Below are 20,544 nucleotides of genomic sequence, written 5' to 3'. Positions count from 1 at the left end.
CTCAATGCACAGAAACAGCGTATGAACGTACATCATTAAAATCTCAAAACCATGAGAAAAACAGGGAGCTGCAATTGCTTTCGACAGTTCAGTCACCCGGTGACTCAGAGGTTTGACAAGCTGTTCTCAATGACATGTGAAACACTCTCATTTAATTTCTTTTCCTTTAAAAACAAGTTAACACAACCAAACAAAAGGCCAGTGGTGCGGAGCAGGAGAGAGCCATGGGAAATACCCAAAAAGCAGGAGGCAAAAAAGCTCACACAAGTGTGAGTCCCGGCAAGCAAGCAAGTAGCATATGACTATTCCCTGGCTGCCCTTAACATAATGAGGCCAGACCCACACAGTTAAGGATGCTTCAGTCCTGAGTCAAAAAGAAAACACAAAAGCTGCTCAGTTTAAACTCTGAGGGCAGATTTTCCTGCCAGCTCTGCCCTGTATCAGGGTCATCAGAAGGAAAATGGAAGAGTATGTGGGACAGGGCAGGATCCCCTCCCCTGGAGCAAGGTAAATCTCAGCAAGCACTGGAGAGGTCTGCAGCTGGACAGAGCCCAAGCAAGGGGCACAAATCATCCTGAGCTGCTGCACCAGCAGGATGAGCAAGAGATCAAAGTCAAGGGAGCTGGATTTTCTCTCTGCTTTTTCATCGCCTGGATTCTTGCAATTGGAGGCTAAATGAAGTTGAGTAGCAAAGAGAAAAAAGGGAAAGCAAAATAATGGCCTCTCTACTTCACCAACATCCTTTGAGTGCTTTAAAACATATTCATAACCCGGGTGAGTTGGCCCCATACACATGAAAGATGTATAAAAATCATGTTCAGTGGAGAAACCTCTCCCTTTTCACAAGAATTGCTACCTCCAGGCAGGTCACCCCTAGAGCATCAAAGAAATCAGGGATAAAAGCACTGGGCAAAAAAGAAGAACCCACTGAGAAAGCTCTCTCCACCTTATAAAAACCACGAGGGAACAAGAGGGAACAAGAACACAGGAAAAGTGCAGTGATACAATCAGCATCAGAAACAGGACTGTACCCCACCTCAATGGCTCCAGGTCTGGATCCACCTCCTCTCTTTCCCTCCATCTCCTTAATGGCATGTCTATCATTTCACACAAACAGTAACAAACCAGTTAATCCCCGCAGCCATCCCGGGCAGGGGCTAAGGGGTGACAGCATCACCACTGCGGCTCTGTTCAAATAGAATGGACACAAAAGCTTCTGCCAGGCACTCCAGGGGCTGCTGGCAAGACAAGGATCCGGCATCCTTCTGGCACCGGGGCTGCCCAGCCCCACTGGCAAAAGCACCTTCTCTTGGGGCCCAAAAGGAAGCACAGAGCTGACTGAGAGAAAGCTGCAGGGATTTTTATCTTCCCTTTCTTGAACTGCTCAACAACATGAACAAAATGTTAATGATGATTAAAAAAATGAGTGAGAGATTCCTCTGCTGCCTTAATGCCACTACAGAGGGCTATGACAGCATAAACTGCTTTCTTACTCAGGTAGCGGTGTGTGATGGAAAGGATGGGCACAGGATGAAGACCTGAAAGCAAGTCTCAGGCCATCAAAACAATACAACTGCTTAAACCACGTTTATTTTATCCAGTATAGCCACCAGCCAGAGACTGGGAGTGTGCATGCCACGTGCTGGGCCAAAGGAGCTCTACAAAGCTTTTTCTCTCAAAATCGACCTTGTAAGTTAAAAAAAGCTTCAAAGGAATAATAAACCATCAATAGCACAGTCTGTTCTTTCTCTTACAAAGATACAAACTTCTGATGGTGCGGAAGGTGAGGGGATCAGGAGCACATTTCCCCCTCCGAGATGTGAGTCACGTCCCTGCTGTGACAGATCCCACCCAGCCCCTCTCTGCTCCCAGCTAAGTGCATTGTGTGGGGGCTACATGCTCGTTCACTCGCCCTTACAGGACTTTAGATGAGAATTAATGTTTAATTAAGTTGTTTCCCTGAAAACTTAATCTCTACCACCCCCATTATCCGTGCCTGCAGCAGCAGCCCTGGCTGTACCCTCCCTGTAATCCATGGCCATCACTGGGATCAGACCTCATGCTACTCCTGGCCATTCCTCTCTGTTAACTACAGAAAAGTTTAGGTTGTTCCAAAAGAAAGGGGTGCTGCGTAGTGCCCAAGAGGACCACAGCTTGAGCTTGGGCCAGGGAGGGGCTTTATTTATCTGTAGTGACCTCTGTGTAGTGAACTCTGTAGTGAACTCTGGGTTACAAATGAGCTTTTATGCCTTTATTGCACTAACTCGGTTTCCTATCAGCACCGATGGGAGAGGGGGGTTACGAAAGGTTATCAGTGTTTTGCATCTTGCAGACTGGAAAATATCAATTTCCTGCAGACATCAAGGCCTAGACTGAAAAGTTCACTTGGAAAAGCTATACCATATAGGTTGTATGCACAGTGTTTACATATACACACAGCAACTGCCGGCACAGATCAGCCACTGTCCAAAAGTCATGGTAACAGCATACCCAGATGATGCAACTGCATTTTCATTCCCATTTCTTGCTGTACTTGTATGTGTTTTCTTTCACATCTGTTTTCCTCTTACTGCTCCTAAGGTCTCACAACTCACAGCTATCTCCAGAAATTTCAGTTCTTTACTTATGGCATCAGTGAGCAAACCAGAACTTGCCATTATTACCACAAACTAGAGTCAGGCTGGTAACCCCCAGCTCACAAGCTGGCTCCCCACTGCCACAAGAGAAATCACTGCTGATGGCCAGACACCAACATTAGCAAAAAAGGCAACTCCACCAACAACCAGTGATTCCCTTGGAAATCCTGATGCTGCACCTTCTGCCAATGGAATGCCTCTATTTCCATTTCATTTGTCTTTTCCCCTTTCCTTTTATTCCTTTTTCCACAGCTTATTTGCACACTCCTTATGGTCATGACACTTTGAGTGATACCCAGATGTGGAACAAGATGGGTCAGGGGCTGGGAAGTGCTTGGAAATGAAGCTGTTCCTGGAGGGCCTAGAGTTGGTCCCCTGAGACAACTGTTCATGCTTAGAAGGGGGAATATTGCAGCAGTATAAAGACACAGAGTGATCAACTGTCCATTTAGCACAGTTACAAATATTTACTATTGAAAGAACAGTTTCCCTAATTATAAATACATATATATATAAAATATATAAATAAATATAAATAAAGCTTTTGGCTGCTAGCGATGGTGACAGGGAGACACCCAGTGGTTGGGTGCAACATAAGCCAGCACCCTGCACATCTCCACTGCCTCTGGGTGCCTCCTGGGAGGGAGGCCAGAGGGTTTGATGAAGGCCAACACAGCTTTGGGGCTGGTGAGAACAGACCCTCCGTGTAAGCTGGGGCAGGACATCACTGCTTCTCATGGTGTCACACTGAGCTGTGTATCCAGACCTGAACGCTGAAGAGGGTGGGGCTGACCCCTGGGCTGCTTTGGCCCACTGTGGAATTGCAAAACAAGAAAGACAATCACTCTGAGTTAAAAGTTTGAGTTTTCTAGCCTAAAATATCAATTACTTCTTTCCAAAGATTATTGTTTCGATTTCAAAAGAGTAGGTTTTGTTTTACCTCATTGTTTTGTTTTTAAACTCAAAAGAGCTAAACTGGACTTGCCAGTTTCAAGGACTTTTCACAAAGTCAGACCAAACTCTGACAGAATAATGTAATGGCAAATTATAGCAATAATAATAATAACAACAATTCAGTGTTGCTTATCACCATACAGATGCACTAAAAGGTAACAGAGCAGCAAGTCAAGCTATGCTCAGCCAAACCAAGACTGGAAACTCTTCTTGCCTTGCAAACCAGCCAGGGAATCATAGAATCCCAGAATGTTTTGGGTTAGAAGGGAACCTAAAGCTCACCCAGCTCCAACCCCTGCCACGGGCAGGGACACCTTCCACTGGAGCAGCTTGCTCCAAGCCCCTGTGTCCAACCTGGCCTTGAACACTGCCAGAGATGGGGCAGCCACAGCTCCTCTGGGCACCCTGGGTCAGTGCCTCAGCACCCTCACAGGGAAGAGCTTCTGCCTTATATCCAACCTAAATATCCCCTGTTTAAGTTTGAACACAAATCAGCAGTTTCCATCCAAGGAGCTGCTGCCACAGGCACAACCAGCAATAGAGCTGAGGCTGCAATACGTGGAGTGGATACTGTGCAGATCCACAGTGTCCTCTTTGCTGGACATGCACCTGCTGTGATTTTTCCACTCTCAAACAGCAACAGCTCAGCATTCACTACAGCAATCCACACAGCCACATCAGGCACGTCCAGAGGAAACATCAACAAGCTTTCAACACATATGTGCAAAAAACAACACTTATATAACGAGGAGGAGCTTTATCATGCAGCGAAAAGCAAAACATTTTGCTTTTCATTCCCAGAAATGTCGTGCTTTGTTTTGAAGCTCCATCACAGAGCAGATTTAGGAGAGGGCAGTTCAGGAGCCCCTGCTAGAAGGCTGGTCCCATGCAGCAGTACCCCGAGGGCTGCCCTCGCTGCAGGCTGCCAGCCCCAGCTGCGCAGCAGGGCTTCACCTTAGAGAGCCTCACCAGCCATAAAGACTCACAGTTGACCAGCTTTGTTTCTACTCGGCTGTCCCACAGGGAGAGCTGCATTTTAATAAACATAAAGATAGTTAGAAACAGACTTCTTCAAAGGGCTTTACAAACATAACTCAATCCTGGCATCACCGGGGGACAGGGAAAGCGGTGTTTGTACAGATGGGGGATGGCAGGCAAGGGAGGTCAGGCGTGCTGCCTCCCCTCAGTGCATCCGGGATTCAGGGCTCGGATCAGGCCTCGTCAGGGGACTCATTAGCCCATATCCACCTGGTCCAACCGTGCCAGCAGCCCACAGGCCACCCGGGGAGCACTGTTTTAAGTGACCATGTGCTGCTCAGGCCATTGCATTTGTTCTTCAAGCAGGCAGAAACGCGTGCAGCGGCTCCTAAAGACCCACTGCTCCTTCCTCTTTCCCCTAGCCTGGGCTCTGGCATGGTCCCTACAGGGTGAGCATCTCCAGAACACCTAAGCATTAAAACCAAACACACCCCTGAGCAGCGGGCAGGGGTGCTCGGGCGCCTCAGCCAAAGGTGTGGCTGGGCGGTGGAACCCGGGGCCCCACGTCGGGGCCGGGCACTCGCTCAGGCGGCTTCTCTGGCAAGAGGTGAATGCACGCCAGGCACGGGCAGCTCGGCGCGCTAGGACACTTGCGCGGCCGCGAACCGGGGACCTCCGCTCTGCGAGCCAACCGCTCTGCAGCGGCGCCACTGCACAAAGCGAGCTCCGTGCCGCCGCAGCGCCCCGTGGTTCTCGGCACCGCCCGCCCCGCGGCGCTGCCCAGGCTGGGGCCTTGCTCCTCTTCCGCCCGCAGCACCCAGAACCCCGCACACGGCTCCCGCTTGCCCCGTCCCCTCCTGCTTCTCACAGCTTTTCCCATCCGGGTGAATGGAGCAGTCTGGAAGGGGCCCGTCCGTGGCTGCGGAGAGGAGAGGAACGCTGTGGTGCAGGAGGTTCCTGCAGGCCTTGAACCCACTTTTGCACAAGTGTTTTCTCCCACATGGAGTTCACTGTTTCTTGCAAACCATGAGCTCAAGTAAAGACAGAGCTCACGCACGCAGCCAACACACAACTCACAACCCAGTCTGCTTGTAATGCAGAGGAGTGATCAACTTCTAACTTAGGATTTTTCAGTTTTTCCTCTGGGGCATCTTACATTCACAGTGTTACATAAAGAAATCCAGAAAATGGAGTAATATAGAGAAAATGTTACCAAAAGCCAGTGTCACTGCACACCTCTGGAACTGCTTACCTAGGCAGGCTATTGCAGTCAGAGCAGTCCTCTTACGGAGCTAAAAAAATAGACATTTACAACAGACTTCTTGCTTAAAGTGAAAATTTCTTAGCGTAAAACTGTTCTTAATTAACAACTTTTATATTTGCTGAAGGAAATTGAGATGACTGAAAGTTAAAAAAAGCCAAAAATTACAAATGGAAGAAAACGAACCTGTCTTGTGCTTTGCGCTGTATTCCAGCACTGCCTGTGTAATGGAGTACCCTCCTCCTCAAATTTTTCAGGATGTGTAGAGCCATTTATGATGGATTTAAACATTTTGTTGTAATGTTTTCTGGGAAAAATGGCACATTTGTTTTTCTCAGCTACCTTTTGGAGGTGCTTTGGTATCCCCAGGTCCTTCTCACCTCCCACAGCTCCAGAGTCCACAGGATGGGAAAGACCATTTCTAACCACACGGAGAAAAGGAATGACTATAAACTACTTTTTAGAACACTGACCATATAGGAAGGAAGCAGCCTTTAATTGTTTCCCTCTTGTCTGTGCTCTCATCTCACAACTACTTTGGTTACTTTATAACACATAAACACACTCAAATGTGTTTATTTAAAGACACAGTTATCAAAATAGTGATCTCTGAAATAAAACCAGCTGGAAATATAAATAACCATATCTGCAGAACCTAAGTAGTAACACTTCTCCATCCCTACACCCACTCTTCTATCCAACCATGGATCTCTTCCTTCCCCTTAGTCGTACTTCATCCAGCTTCTTGATCACAGGGCCAGATTTTTTTGATGCAGCTGCATAGCTCTTTAGTAGAGCTTGAAATAAGGTTTCAGTATCTGGATGTGTGCTAAGAAAGGCTTTTTCCAGCACGTACAAATCAACTCCTTTATCTTCTGGCAGTCCTGAAATAAAACTGAGTCCAAAGTCTATCAGCACCAAGTCCAGCTTCTCCACGGGTGGCCGCAGGAGTATATTGGAAGTTGTAAGATCCCCATGTATAAGATCTTCATCGTGCATTCTCGCTAACACCTCACCCATCTTCTCTGCTAAGGTAAGCAGGCTGCTGGTATCATTCTCACTCCGCTGTACAGAATTAATATGATCTTGAACAGTAATCGAGCCTACAATATCTTCAAGATATATGCAGTTGGTGACATAATCCACAAAGTAGACCACTGGAGCCGAAATCCCTATTTAAAAGAACAAATGAAATGCTAGCAGTTAATTTACAGGATTTTCCAACTTTAACAACAAAACACAACCAACACACTTAAGCTGAAATGCCCTGAAGTCTTGAGAACACTTTTAGTTATCAACAGCCTTAAAGCTGGTTGGCAGCTCGAGTTGGCAACAGGATCAGCACCTCTTGGGGTGGGCCTCCCTGGCACACCACACACAGGGGCTTTCTGGCTGAGAACAAGCTGTGTTTTAGGGGGGCACTCTGAAAAAGCAGAGCAGGATGCGAATGAGCCCCCTGCATCCTTAAGGATGAAGCAGGAAGGCCATCAAGTGTTATTTGCTCTGAGGGCCGACCAGTGCCGTGAGGACCAGCAATCCCCGTCCTACCACGGCAGCCTCGCTGCACGCCTCACACCGCCCCGGCCCGGCCCGGCCCGGCCCCGCCGCCCCAGGGCCCACCTGCCCGCCGGCACCGCAGCAGCGACCGTGCCTCCTGCGCCATGCGCCGCCGGCTCAGCCGCTCCTCCAGCGCCGGGTGCCGGTACCGCTTCGGGATGCGGAGCTTGGCCACCGCCGCCCGCCCGAGGAAGAGCCCCCGGTAAACGCGCGCCTCGGCGCCCTGGTGCACCAACTGCAGCCCCGGCAGCGGCGGCGCCTCGGCCTCAGGCTCGCCCACTGCAGCGGCCGCAGCCCCGGCCCCGTTAGCGTTCGCGTTCCCGGTCTCATCCATCGCGGAGTCCGCGGCCTCGGCAGAGCGCACACCGTCAGCCCCCTCCGAGACAGCCGCCATGACAAGGCCCCTTCGCGCAGGGCGCATGCACGCCGCGCTTCGGCAATCTTCGGCAGCCCTTGCCGGAAAGAGACGAACTGCGCAAGCTCCACCCGCCACAGCCTGTACGGCTGCCGGCGCCCCGATATAGCGGTCCTTGCGAGCACAGCTCCTCGTGCTTCTTGTCCTCAGTGTTGCCTCTTACAGAACCCCTCTTTGTGCTTCCCCTATAAGTCCTGCTGCCCTCTGCCGTGGTGGGGGCTAGGGAGTAGCTACAGGAAGGTGGATTTGTGCCTGAGCCTTCCCCCACTGGGGTTTGTGTTTCTGCCAGTGCAAGAGGGAGACCTGTCCTAGGGCCTGTAAGAGAGCTGCTGGGTGTGCATCTTCCCAAGGTGGCAACTGGGGTGTTGTGGTCTCCCTGAGGTGCTCACAGCACCACCTCAGAGCCACCTGTCAGGGTGTCACCCCCACACATCACCACCAGGACATCATCATGGCATCACCATGGAAACCACCACTGGGGCATCATCAGCAGCTCATCCCCACCACCAGAACATAGAATCATAGAATCATAGAATAGTTAGGGTTGGAAAGGGCTTAAGATCATCAGGTTCCAACATCACCACCAGGGCTCCATCACTGGCTCCTGGTGCTTCATGTACCAAAAGCCTTTACTGGAGGCTGTGCAGATCCCCTAGAACTGCGCAGTTCATGGCTGGGGAGAAGGTTTCCCATAGGCTACAAGAGATCACAAGCCTGCAGCAGGGCATGGTGTCACCTTGGGTTCCTGCACTGGGCAGCACCAAAGCTTCTGTCCCAGGTAATGGCATAGGTCACTTGCAGTGAGTCGGGTGACTCCCCCTTCCTTAAGCATCCAAGTGCCACATCTCCATGTTAGTAAAAGATGGACATTATCTCATCATATCGGGACCACAATTTGGACTTTTTATGGCTCCCTTAAACCCCACTACTCTACTGGGCAATCTGCATGTACTGCAATTTATAACCCTCAGATGATACAAGAGACTTTAGCCCAGTCCACGTAAATGTGTTTTCAATTGTTGGCTTTGGAGGTGCCGCAAGTCCATTTTGTCCCTGTTTTCTCATCCACAACATTTGTTTCCTTTTCAGAACGTTTCTATTTTATTAAGACATTCCATACAGCTTACTTGTCATTGCATGGTGGGATCACGCCTGGCAAATATTTATTTTGCCTCAGTTACAACTTTTAAACAACCTTCCCAAGTTTTCAATGATACAGGTAATCCATCCCGCAGTTCTGCCCACCTATGGCAGGGAAAACAACTGTAGCTTGGCCAAGGAAAGAGATTCCTGGGCATTGTGTCTGGAATTTGCAAATGCCACAAACAGTCAGATAAACAAAGTTTTCCTTGTGTTGTGAGCAGATTTTGCCGAAGCACCAGGGCAAAACACCCCCCAGACATACATATATAGCCTGTGGGCAAGTGCACACAGATGCCCTCACTCTGCTGTTCTGGTAAATAAGATGGTCTTCTTTCATGCTGGCCAAAAACACCCCCAGAGCTTTCAAAATAGGAAAGAAAATATTTTTGCTTTATTTTTCCTATTATTTTATTTATTTTAAGTTGATCTTCACTGTGATTTTACTCATTCTCTTCTCTCTGAATGCAAGAAACAACTGCCATAGCCCTTGGAAACCATCTAGAGCCACTTACAATATTTATGGTATCCCCCGGTATTTTTATTGGAATATTGATCACTCCAGAGAACTGCACGTTAGCCACAGACTCTGCTGAACTGTTTAGTTATGTAGCTTTGTTCTCATGCTGAGGAGCATTCAGAAACTCTCCTTTTACAAGCAACATGAGTAAAAAACTGCAGCACAGCAAACCAAGCTAATGGAAACCAAGGCAGATCCCATGGGTTCCTCCATTCTGTCCTGCTGATCCTTCAGCATCAGGCAGGCTGCAGTTCCCCCCTTACCCCGCACCTTATTTAGGAATGGAGGCTGCCATCCTCAGAGCTGGACACACTGGAAAAGGGTTGAATTTGGGCTGCATCAGGGCTCAGGTGGCTCCTTGCACCCAGCTAAGGCACTTGTTGGCTCTGAGGTTGTGTTCTCAGCCTGCAGAGTGTGGGCACAGGGATAAACCCTCCTGCATGTGAATTCACAGCTCAGAATTACAGATCTTGGCCAGCAAGAGGATGCTACAGCCAAGGACCGGATGCCAAACAGAAGGGTGCAGGGATGCAGGGCAGCACCCTGGGTTGTGCAGGCCATGCTGGAGGCATCCCTAAAATGTGCAGGACTCCCTGGGCAACCACCAGTACTGAGCAGCCAGAGACCCCCTCTCCAGACTGGGATAACATATAGAAGGAAACACGCACAGCCTGGCATCCTAAAGAGACAGCTCACTGGTCTGTAAATGAGCATTCAGTAAATGCAGGTGCCTGGCACTGCTGAACCGGTGTATTCCTTTTTCCAGGATGGATTTCTTTCTGCTTATGCTTTTATATTTTAAATCGTGATTTTAAGTCGCTTTTACCTGCTCCAGCCCAGAGGCAGAGAAAAACACTTTCAGTAATCACAGCCGGGTTGTGTTACCGACACAGGCTGCCGTTCCAAACACCAAGCTCCTCAGGAAGCACGTTCCTGTGGCTCAGTCCTGGGGATGTGTTGTTCTCTGAGAAGCAGGAACGTGCCCTCACACCGGCCTGTCCAGCAGCCAGGAGTGAGATAAGGGTCAGATGGGGCAATGACACTGCTGAGACACCCAGCCTTGAGAGGGGAAGGGAAGCATCGCAGGAGGGAGCAAGGCTAGAAACAAGCTGGCAGACACAGAGCATGAGCCAGTCCTGGTGGATCCAACCTCTTCTCACGCAGAGCTTAGGGATAAAACTACTGACTTCAACAGGCCAAGAACACCCAATAACTACAAATGGTGTGGTAAGAAATATGTACTGTAGAAACCACAAAGGAAGAGTTTTCTCACACACACACCTCCTATTATAGAATCATAGAATAGTTAGGGTTGGAAAGGACCTTAAGATCATCTAGTTCCAACCCCTGCCATGGGCATGGAAACCTCACACTAGACCAGACATAATGCCCCAGATATTTTACCACATAAAGAAGTCAAATATCTATTATAGCTTCACTCACATGCCTTGTGCTAAGAAGTTCACTGATGCTTTTACTTCGAACAAAGAGCTCCTTTTTGACATGAATGTCATTTTACCAGTGAACCAGACACAACCAAGCACTGAATCTCACCCTTCGCTACCCCTGCGGTGATTTTAACCCATCCATAGGGATAGGACCATAGCCTCCAGTCACACACAGTGTTGGCACAGCGGTTGTATTTCTGTACGCACTGATGTCATCTCTTTGACTACCTTTTGTAAACATACCATAAAGCACTACCTATACTCCCCAGGACATTGCTTCCGTGCTGTCTGGGCTGATAATATTTATTGCCCTGCCAGAGAACAGGAAGCCTGCAGAAAATGCTGGGGTGGCACTGGAGAAGGAAGGGATTATTCAGGTGAATTGCAGATCGCATAGCCAAGGGTGGGTTTGCCCAGTGGCTCCTTTGGACTGTAGGTCCCATGGGAAACCATGCATGGGTGACACGTCCTGCAGTTTGCAACACAGCTCACCCAAAATGCCTGGGCTTGAGCTCTGGGGAGTAGCTGTGGGGGGCAGAGATCACAGGCAAGACCACACTGCATCCTCAGCATCCTCATGTTCCCAGAATGTGGAACATTAGCCCAGGCACAAAGCTGTAGAGTCGGCTGCCCATCATGAACTGGCCCCACATGCAAGGTCTTGGGAAGAGAGAAAATTGCAGTCATTTCTCCAAGTGTCACCAGAGCTGGTTGTGATTTAAGAGCTATTTAAATTACTTTCATCTGAATTGCAAATCCTATTGAAAAGCTTTTTCCATTAACACCATTGGTTTCTGGGGACTGGTGTTCATGTTTGAAGCCGTTCTTCCCCCAGTGTGTGATCCCTGTGCAGCTGTCTCTTGCATCAGATAAAAGGTTTTAGAAGAGGTATTTTTACACACATTATTTCCATTGAAATTAGAGTGTATGAATGGGAAGCATTTATTTAATCTATAAACCAGGTAGATGATTCAACACACCTTCTATATTCACTATGAATTTGAGAGGGAGCAAAACCAAATCCTTTGATCAACTGCTGCTTGTGTTGCCGACCAGATATCCAACAGACTAAAGCCGAAAGGATACGCATGATCTGGTGTTGCCCATCTCAAGCATCCCAAAAATATGAGTCAAGAGTAAAAAGAGTTGGCATCACTGGTCTGCAGAGATTTCCACAACTCAACTTGTAGTGTAGCAAAAAGTTTTACCAGCGCAGGCTCTACAGAGCGTTGGGCTAGAGCTTGTGTTGTTATAACTGTGTGATTAGAATCATAGGATCTTAAAGCTCATCCAGTTCCTACCCCTGCCACAGGCAGGGACACCTTCCACTATAGCAGGTTGCTCCAAGCCCCATCCAACCTGGCCTTGAGCACTGCCAGGGATGGGGCAGCCACAGCTTCTCTTGGGCACCCTGTGCCAGCGCCTCAGCACCCTCACAGGGGTGAGCTTCTGCCTAAGAGCTCATCTCAGTCTCCCCTCTGTCAGTTTAAACCCATTCCCTCTTGTCCTGTCCCTGCCTTTATAAAAAGTCCCTCTCCAGGTTTCTTGTCATTCCCTTTAAGCACTGGAACCTGCTCTAACTTCTCCTGGAGCTTTCTCTTCTCCAGGCTGAACAACCCCAGCTCTCTCAGCCTGTCTTCTCCTTGGCAGTCCCTGTTGCATGGCTCTGGGTGCACGCCCACCCCAAGCCTGGTACAGCACATCTTCCCTGTGCTGATCCCCAAACCAACTAAGAGCAATCTGAACGCCATGCATACAACTGCAATTTGCACGAAGACAACCCAGGGAGAATGTTTGCATTGTGTTAAAGAGTTTTGAAAGCACTTCTAGGCCTCTCTAGTTCTGCAAAATCTGTGTTTTCCAAACTGGACTTTGGGATTTATAAGTTTAGGCTCAGCCTCAGAAAAAAACTTTGTATCCAAGTGCATGTCCCAGTGTCTTTTATGCAGCTGAAATTTTTCTGTTCCACTCAGCAGAATGTTAATTGCAATGGAAGTTGAATGCTGAAAAGCTTCCCCTAATGGAGCACGGTTCAAAGGGAAGAAGATAAGCTGGAGGGACCGTGGAGAAAGTTGAGAGTGCAGACTCAGTCATACTGCTCTCTTTTTAGCTTTGAAATTGGTTGCTCATTTCCTATCAGGCTTTCTTTGGCTTTCCAGCCGAGCTACCTAAGAACTATCGTAAAGTGTCAATCTCTTGTGAGCTTTCTAGAGACTTCAGAAGGGTGAACCTCTGCAGTAGAGGAGGTCTTCGGTCAGCGAGGAGATCCCTGTTCTTGGCTCAGGTGCGGTAGCCTGGGGTCAGAGCTCTCATTCCAGCACCCGGAGCCAAATCCTCCAGCACCCACATCCTCCTTTCTATCCCAGTTCGCAGTTATCCCCCGCTCACACGACCCTGGGCCCCTGCGCCGGCAAACCGGAGCCGCACGGAGCAGCCCCGTGTTCCGCCGGGCTCACTCACCGCGCTCCGGCTCTCCGGGGCCGCGCACACCCCGCCGGGGGGCGGGCAGGGTGACTACAAGCCCCAGGCTGCCCGGCCAGGAGGCTGCGCGGCAGCGACGTGGCGCTGCGCGGCCCCGCTCCGGCCGCCGGACCCCGACCGCTGCGCTCCGCCCCGCTCCGCTCCGCTCCGCGCCCGCCGCGCCATGGGTGAGTGCCGCGGGGACGGGACGGGGTCGGGAGGGAGCAGCGGGACCCCCGTCCCCGGGACAGGGCCGCCGGGCGGGGAGAGGGCGCGTCCTGCCCCGGGGAAAAGTTCCACCCGCCGAAGTTCCCAACTTTTCCTGAAGGCTGGAACTGCGCCCCCCCTCCCCCCCAGCGCTCCCGGTTTTGGTTTTGCGCTCCCGGCAGCACAAACAGAAACGTGCAGTGATTTCCCGCGGCGCAGCCATCCCGGGAGCGGAGCGGGGGCAGCCGGCGGGAGCGCGCAGGGAGCCTTGAGCGGGGAGTTTTGCCGCAGGCAGCGGCCTTGGGGTGTGTGCAGAGAGGGACTGAAGCTGTGCAAAAGGCAGGGTCAGCAGCTCGGACACTGCCCAGTCCTGCATCACTGCCCTCCGGCCGGTTTAACATCGGCACAACTCAGTGCGAGACCCACTGAACTGTCCTCATCTGGTGACCTGAAGAGTCCCCAAGTTCCCCAACTACATCAGAACAGACTATCTACAAAACTGGCTTTTCATCCAAGCTGTATTACTGCTCATTAAGTTAACAAGAACTGCAGCAAAACGCAGTAGAATCAGTGTGGCTCTGTGCATCTGATTGAGTTTGTGGCTTGAAACTAATGGCATGCCCACGTTAAGCAAAGCCTTTTGTTCTCAGTGAGCAAATATTTTTTTCATTATCTATAAAACATGTGTACAAGGTGATAAAAGCAATGCAGGTCACACAGTGTGGTGGAGGGACTGGTGTGTAGCTGGGATGCTGTAACACAGAACAGAGGGTCACAGAATAAATACAAATACAGCCATCACTGAGAAATAACCTTTAGAACAATCTCCAATTAAAGGCCAAATAGAGACACCTCCTATGAAACACAGCTTGTGAGGGGAAAAAAGCCCTTAGGCAGCATGAGGAGTTTTCCATGATCTGGTAGTTGTGTCCACATCTTTTTCCACATGCAGTATAGTAAAGCAGTTGAGTATTTAACTAATTAAACAAAGCCAGAATGTGAGAATACAGATAACATTACATGCTGGGAACCAGCACAAACTTCAAAGCTAATGCACTTTGCCTGTGCCTTCAAAACTGTAACAGTGTCCCTGTCACAGGTGGTCCCAGAGGTCCCTACATCAGCACTGGCTCTCACACCACGTGCAGTCCCCCATGCCATAGTATGACTGATGGGTCACACATGGTCACCCTTTCTTCCTCTTCCCCAGGCTGACAAGTATCTGTAGCAAGCACCATGGTTTTCTCGGGTTATTTGGTGTGGGATGGTTTGGGTTTGGCTTGCTTTTGCTGTTGTTTCTTTTTCTTATTTTAGCTGAACTTAAATACCAGACTTGCATGCTCAGTTATATGGGAAGGTCACAGTCAAAGAATCACTGTGTTTGGGGCAAGCAACAGAGCTTTTCAGCTCATGATGAGGTTTGCCCTGTAGTCCTGGACCAGCCTGAGGAGGCTGTGCCTGGCTCAGGCATCCCAGACACTGTTGTGCTGCAAAAGGCGAGATGAAGAAATCCGAGCCACCCCCACAGAGTCATGCTGAGAGTGCAAGATTAACCAGGAGAAATAAACTCCTGCGAGCCGTGTTTTTAACAGCAAGGTAGGGGGTGAGAACGCAGAGCCTGCAGTGGGAGCTGGTGGTGCCACATGCACTGAAATGTGATAGCGCAGAATAACTTGGAATCAGAAAGCAGAAGCTGCCTTTTCTGCCCAGAATGGGTTTTGTAATTAGAATGAGGGGAGACCACAGAGGAGCCCCCTGGACAACTCCAGGCACTACAAATTACTGTCCCCCACTTAAATACAAGTCTTAACATTGTTAACAAAGTCCTGTTTTCATAGGTCTGCATTTCAGATAAGTGCCCCTGCAGCTAGTGGAAGTGTGTGCAGGCCTGATGAGTTATGTGACCATCTGCAAGTGCCTCTCTACACATGACTTAGTGACCTGTGGGGAAATTCACCATCATGGCTTTGTAGATGGAAAACTTTGGGTGTCCTGGGAGAGCTTTTTCCACCCTGTGCCTGCTGATAGCGTTCCTGCTAGCACCAGAAAACTCAAGGTAGCATCGCTTGCTTGTTTTCCAGGTCGTGGACTGCTGGTCCTCCTCTTGTCTGCAACAGTCTCTCTCCTGGGTGGGCTGATATTTGGATACGAGCTGGGCATTATCTCCGGTGCACTGCTGCAGTTGCAGATAGACTTTCACCTCAGCTGCTTCAAGCAAGAAGTTCTTGTGAGTGCCCTTCTTATCGGAGCTCTCCTCGCCTCTCTGGTTGGGGGGATCTTCATTGACCGCTATGGAAGGAGGAGAGCAATCCTGGTCAGCAACTTGGTCCTGTTGGTTGGCAGCCTTGTTCTTACACTGTCAAGGTCATTTCTTGGTCTGGTCATTGGGCGCATGACCGTGGGCTTTGCCATCTCTGTCTCATCCATGGCCTGCTGCATCTACGTCTCAGAAATGGTGGCTGCTCATCAGCGAGGGCTCCTGGTGTCTCTCTATGAAGCAGGCATCACCGTAGGCATCCTATTGTCCTATGCACTGAATTACATCTTTGCGGATGTGGATGAGGGATGGAGGTACATGTTTGGATTGGCCATTGCCCCAACTGCCATGCAGTTCCTAAGCATCCTCTTTCTCCCAGTGAACCCTGTTAAATTAAGCTCATGGGACTCAGACTGCCAGAAGGGCCTCATCCAATTGCAGGACATCGAGGACAAAGCAGCAGGAAAACGTGAGCCCTACAAGAAGGATTACTCATTTCTTGACCTTTTCAGAACCAGAGACAACATGAGAAGGCGGACTTTGGTGGGCCTAGGACTGGTGCTCTTCCAGCAGTTCACTGGGCAACCCAATGTGCTGGGCTATGCCTCCAAAATCTTCCACTCGGTGGGATTCCAGAGCAACTCCTCAGCAATCCTGGCTTCTGTTGGGCTGGGGGCAATAAAGGTGGTGGCCACACTCGTTGCGATGGCCTTTGCAGACAAGGCTGGCAGGAGAGTGCTGCTCATGGCTGGCTGCGTGGTGATGGCCATCTCTGTCACCACCATCAGCCTCACCAGCCGTGTTGCTCCACTGGCCATGGCCAGGGACTGCAAAGCAGCCGCAGACCCCAATGGGTCCCACAGCCTCACCCAGCACCCCCTAACACCTCTATCCTCCCAGTCTGCTGTATCACCCATCCCACCAGCATTAGATGCTGTCAGAAGTCAGGCAGACCCTGGTTTCGCTGCCACAAGGAGCCTTACAAAACTGTTTACGAGTACTCAAAGCAGAGAGGTTGTTCCTGATTCTTCCCTCACTCAGAAAAGGGGCTTTATAGGTCAGTCCAAAAGAGAGACAGTGGTAAGCACAGGCCCTCCGTTTGGTGGTGCTCCCTGGGCAGAACATATGGTCTTAAATTGGATTACGCTGCTGAGCATGATGGCTTTTGTGAGCGCCTTCTCAATTGGATTTGGACCAAGTAAGTATGGTGTTTATATCTACCCTTGCACTGACTCAGAGAATAAAACTAGGGCTGATGCTTACAGTCTGCTTGAAACACTCATTATGTGTCTGCTTTACGAAGCAGCTCAGTGTATGGGAACTGGAAATATATCCCCTTCTGCCCACAGAATCATTTTCTAATGTTGCATCTCTTCAGCTACGGGGCTGGTACAGCACTAGAATAACTCTTCCATTCTCCCTGGCACCCTGGTGAGGAGGGAAATAAAGGGCTCAGGACTGAGGGGTTTCAGCTTTATGATAAAGTCAGTGCAGAACTGGAAGTGGGACCTCTTTGGAAGTTTCTCTGTTATCAGTTGGTCTTTTTCTAAAATCATTATTCATCAGATGAGAACAGGGATTAGCTCTCACTTCCATGTAAGCTCTGCTGTTTTCTGCCTTTTACTGCTTTAAATGCTCTTTGATGGGAGAAACAGCATCTAACAAGAAAAAACAGAAGTGAGCAAGTTTCAAGTGACCTTGTCAATTATTTCTATCAAAATAACTCTGGGACAGGAGAGACTAAGACATGTATTGCTTTAGCTCTGACTTTAGCCCAAACACAGTCATCATCTCCCTAACCCTAACCCTTTCTCATTTCATTTTTCACTACAAAGAGCATGTCCTGACAGCAGGTATGCTGTATGTTTTCCATCTCCCTTGAATGGGATGATCAACTCCCCTGCTTCCTTCTTTGCTCCATGGACCCATTCATTGGTATTTCATTCTATGGAGTTCTAAACATGGGAGTTTGAAGTGTTCTGCAGTGACCCGACACTGAGGCTGATGAATGTTTGACACCACCAGCAGCAGGTGCTGGGTGAAGCCCAGTTTAAAACCCCTGCTGAAATCTCCCTTGCCCATTTCCCAGATAAATTGCTCAACCCTGCACTTGTGTTCCTGATCTCTCTAATCCATGCAGTGACCTGGCTGGTCCTCAGTGAGATCTACCCTGCTGGGATAAGAGGAAGAGCCTTTGCCTTCTGTAACAGCTTTAACTGGGCTGCTAATTTACTGATCAGCCTCTCCTTCCTGGACCTTGTTGGTAAGTGGCCATTCTGCATCCCTCCATCTCCCACAGTGGGTTAGGGAAGGTGGCTGTCACAAGCTGTTTGGACATTAAGTGGCATTTTGAACCCTGGGAACTTGAATAGGTGTGACCCTGATGCCTCTGAGTGCAGATAAATCAGACACCAGCAGCACTGGTCTGAGCACCTCTGTCACTGCCTCCATAAGAATCATCCATCGCCCACTGGGCTGCACTGCAGTACTGCAGTATCAGGAAGGTGGATTTTTCAGCTTCCATACCAGCAGCCCTACAACATTGCTTTCTGGCAGATCTCTCAATTGAGGCACATTGCTCGTCCCTGGAGCTTGGCTGCCTTCGCCTTTCCTCGTGTGTGCTGCTGGCAAAGCCTGGCACCTTCTCCCTCTCCGATTCCCAGTTCAGACTTTGCACATGAGGAGCTTCCCTGCCCTGCTGAGCGCTTCTCAAAATAAGATGCCTCTCACAGTAAGCAGCCAGCTTCCTTCATGCCTCATGATGTAACCTACCTCCAGTGGACCCTTCACGCACTTGAATCTCTCTGCAGATGCCATTGGTTTCTCGTGGATGTTTCTTCTCTACGGAGTGATGGGAGTGATGGCTGTTATATTCATTTACCTCTTTGTTCCGGAGACGAAAGGACAGTCCTTAGAGGAGATAGAGCAGCAGTTCTCCAAGAAACGGTACGTGTGCTGTTGTACCAGTGTGAGCGGCTGGCTTCGGGAGCTTCCCACCAGCAGTCCCTGAGCTCTGCGGCACTGGGCAGCTCAGGGCTGTTGCAGAGTCCGGTCAGTGCTGCCAAGAAGCAATCCGGTTTGTGGCAGGGTGATGGGATGGGGTGTAAGAGCTGCAGTGCAGTTCATCAGCAGGTCACTGTCCTGAGCCTTGCAGCCGTGCTGCTGGAGGGCACTGGTGACACTCGGGAGGAAAAGGGCTAAAACCAGGGCTTGTGGCTGAGGGAAAGAGAACAGGACCAGAGCACGGGACAGGCAGCTCAGGACAGCATGGGACAGTAGTCCTGTATTTTCACCATAGAGTAATCCTGGACTGATCCTTCTCCTCTTGGGGCAGAGACGTCTCCTGCTGTAACACAGGTTCTCACCCAGTAATTTCCATGCCAAGCCTGTAATGGGGCAGGAGGTGTTTGTGCAACTCTGGTTGTGAAGGAGGTGGCAGGGCAGGAATGCTGGAGCAGAAGGAGGCTGTGCAGCCACACGGCTGTGATGCCAAGGGGAGAGAGCACAGCCACATGGAGGAGGAGGTGATGCTGCAGACCCTTGCCTAGCTCCTGGCTCCTCATGAGCTGCTGCTGACCTTTGCCATTCCCAGCAGGGTGTGGGAAGGAAATGTATTGAAGCAGAAGCGTGGAAGAGGAGCGAGCTGCACACACGCGCAGTACCAGAGAGTGGAGCACGGCAGCAGCACATGAAATGTGCCCACAGCATCGCCCTGAGGAGAGGAGCAGCTACACCATAGGGACAGTTCTCTTCCATGGCCTTTAACTGGTAACCCCTGCTCAAAGAGGGTTCTCCCCGCAGTGCCTTGGGTATTGGGACATGCCAATAGCTGTCCTTTGGGCCCTTAAAGAATTGTTGGTTCCAGGCAGGGAACACATCTTTCACTTGATGTATTTTTCATGGGTTTGAGGGTTTTTTATCACCTATCATTTAAGGGATTAATGGTTTTGTACACGGATTAAAGCACAACTTTTGCTGGCAATGCTTTCATCTGCGCAGTTCATTTGTGAGCAAGGTGCATTATTTTCCAGTTCTTTGGAATACTTGATGCTTTACAGAGAGCACAGCACTGCAGGAGGAATGCGTCAAACAGCAGCATACATTAATACTGTTACCCTCTGTAACTTCTATGTAGGAGCCTGGAGTCTGAGCTGGGAGCTAACACGGATAATTGCTCTGTTTTAGCAGAGACAGAATGAGTGCTGCTTCACCACTTCCAAAAGGGTCAAGATCCAGCAGCCCACCCACCTCACTGCCCAAGGCCTGTGCCTACACAAAGAGTAGAAGTCCATCTCGTGCATGTTGGGCTGCTGCTTTTGTACACAGAGCCTGGCTTGCGTTCATGACCAGGGTTGACACGTACAAAACCACACACAACATCGTGGTACCTTCATGAAAACAACACCCAGTTTTCACCCCTTACAACTGGACGTTCTTTGATTAATTCACACCTCCTTCTGACACATCTACATTATAAAAACCCCATTCTACTGACACAGTGCTCACTCCCAAACCCTTGTGAGATGGGAGGAGCCGGTGTCTGCTGAGCAACCAGCCTTGCCTCTTCTGAACCCCCAGAGGAACCAAGTCCCAAAATATAATGTTTTCCCCTGAAAATGCAGCTCCTTGGGAACCAGTGACTGCTACGCTGGGCTGCCTGGTTGGCATTACAGGGACAACAGAGGATGTGGCCATGTTACCTGAACCCTTA

The 20,544-nt window shown here is 49.8% G+C and overlaps 2 protein-coding genes across 2 annotated transcripts; one reads left to right on the top strand and one right to left on the bottom strand.

The window, feature by feature from the left end:
* Positions 1–6,390: 6,390 nt before the first annotated feature.
* On the bottom strand, positions 6,391–7,795 carry TP53RK (TP53 regulating kinase). The gene is made up of 2 exons (XM_061375365.1): positions 7,450–7,795; positions 6,391–7,001 (listed from the first exon to the last, which is right to left on the bottom strand). The coding sequence occupies exons 1-2, from the start codon at positions 7,778–7,780 to the stop codon at positions 6,523–6,525; spliced, it is 810 nt and encodes a 269-aa protein (XP_061231349.1). The 5' UTR covers positions 7,781–7,795; the 3' UTR covers positions 6,391–6,522.
* A 5,555-nt stretch (positions 7,796–13,350) lies between these two features.
* SLC2A10 (solute carrier family 2 member 10) lies at positions 13,351–19,832 on the top strand. The gene is made up of 5 exons (XM_061375358.1): positions 13,351–13,557; positions 15,658–17,031; positions 17,974–18,096; positions 18,644–18,779; positions 19,429–19,832. The coding sequence occupies exons 1-5, from the start codon at positions 13,554–13,556 to the stop codon at positions 19,523–19,525; spliced, it is 1,734 nt and encodes a 577-aa protein (XP_061231342.1). The 5' UTR covers positions 13,351–13,553; the 3' UTR covers positions 19,526–19,832.
* Positions 19,833–20,544: the final 712 nt, after the last annotated feature.

The sequence above is a fragment of the Neopsephotus bourkii genome, unplaced genomic scaffold, assembly GCF_033783945.1.
Source record: "Neopsephotus bourkii isolate Nb327-2 ecotype Australia unplaced genomic scaffold, CSIRO-AGI_Nbou_v1 NB_1663, whole genome shotgun sequence".
Taxonomy (NCBI): domain Eukaryota; kingdom Metazoa; phylum Chordata; class Aves; order Psittaciformes; family Psittacidae; genus Neopsephotus; species Neopsephotus bourkii.
This window is presented reverse-complemented; position numbering and strand designations above follow the sequence as displayed.

Excerpts from the sequence above, each read along its gene's own strand:
- TP53RK (XM_061375365.1), bottom strand. The coding sequence starts at position 7,780 with ATGGCGGCTGTCTCGGAGGGGGCTGACGGTGTGCGCTCTGCCGAGGCC. Across the intron at positions 7,002-7,449 it reads GCTGCGGTGCCGGCGGGCAG|GGATTTCGGCTCCAGTGGTC; the intron begins GTGGGCCCTGGG and ends TCTTTTAAATAG.
- SLC2A10 (XM_061375358.1), top strand. Across the intron at positions 18,097-18,643 it reads CTCCTTCCTGGACCTTGTTG|ATGCCATTGGTTTCTCGTGG; the intron begins GTAAGTGGCCAT and ends ATCTCTCTGCAG. Across the intron at positions 18,780-19,428 it reads CAGCAGTTCTCCAAGAAACG|GGTGTGGGAAGGAAATGTAT; the intron begins GTACGTGTGCTG and ends CATTCCCAGCAG.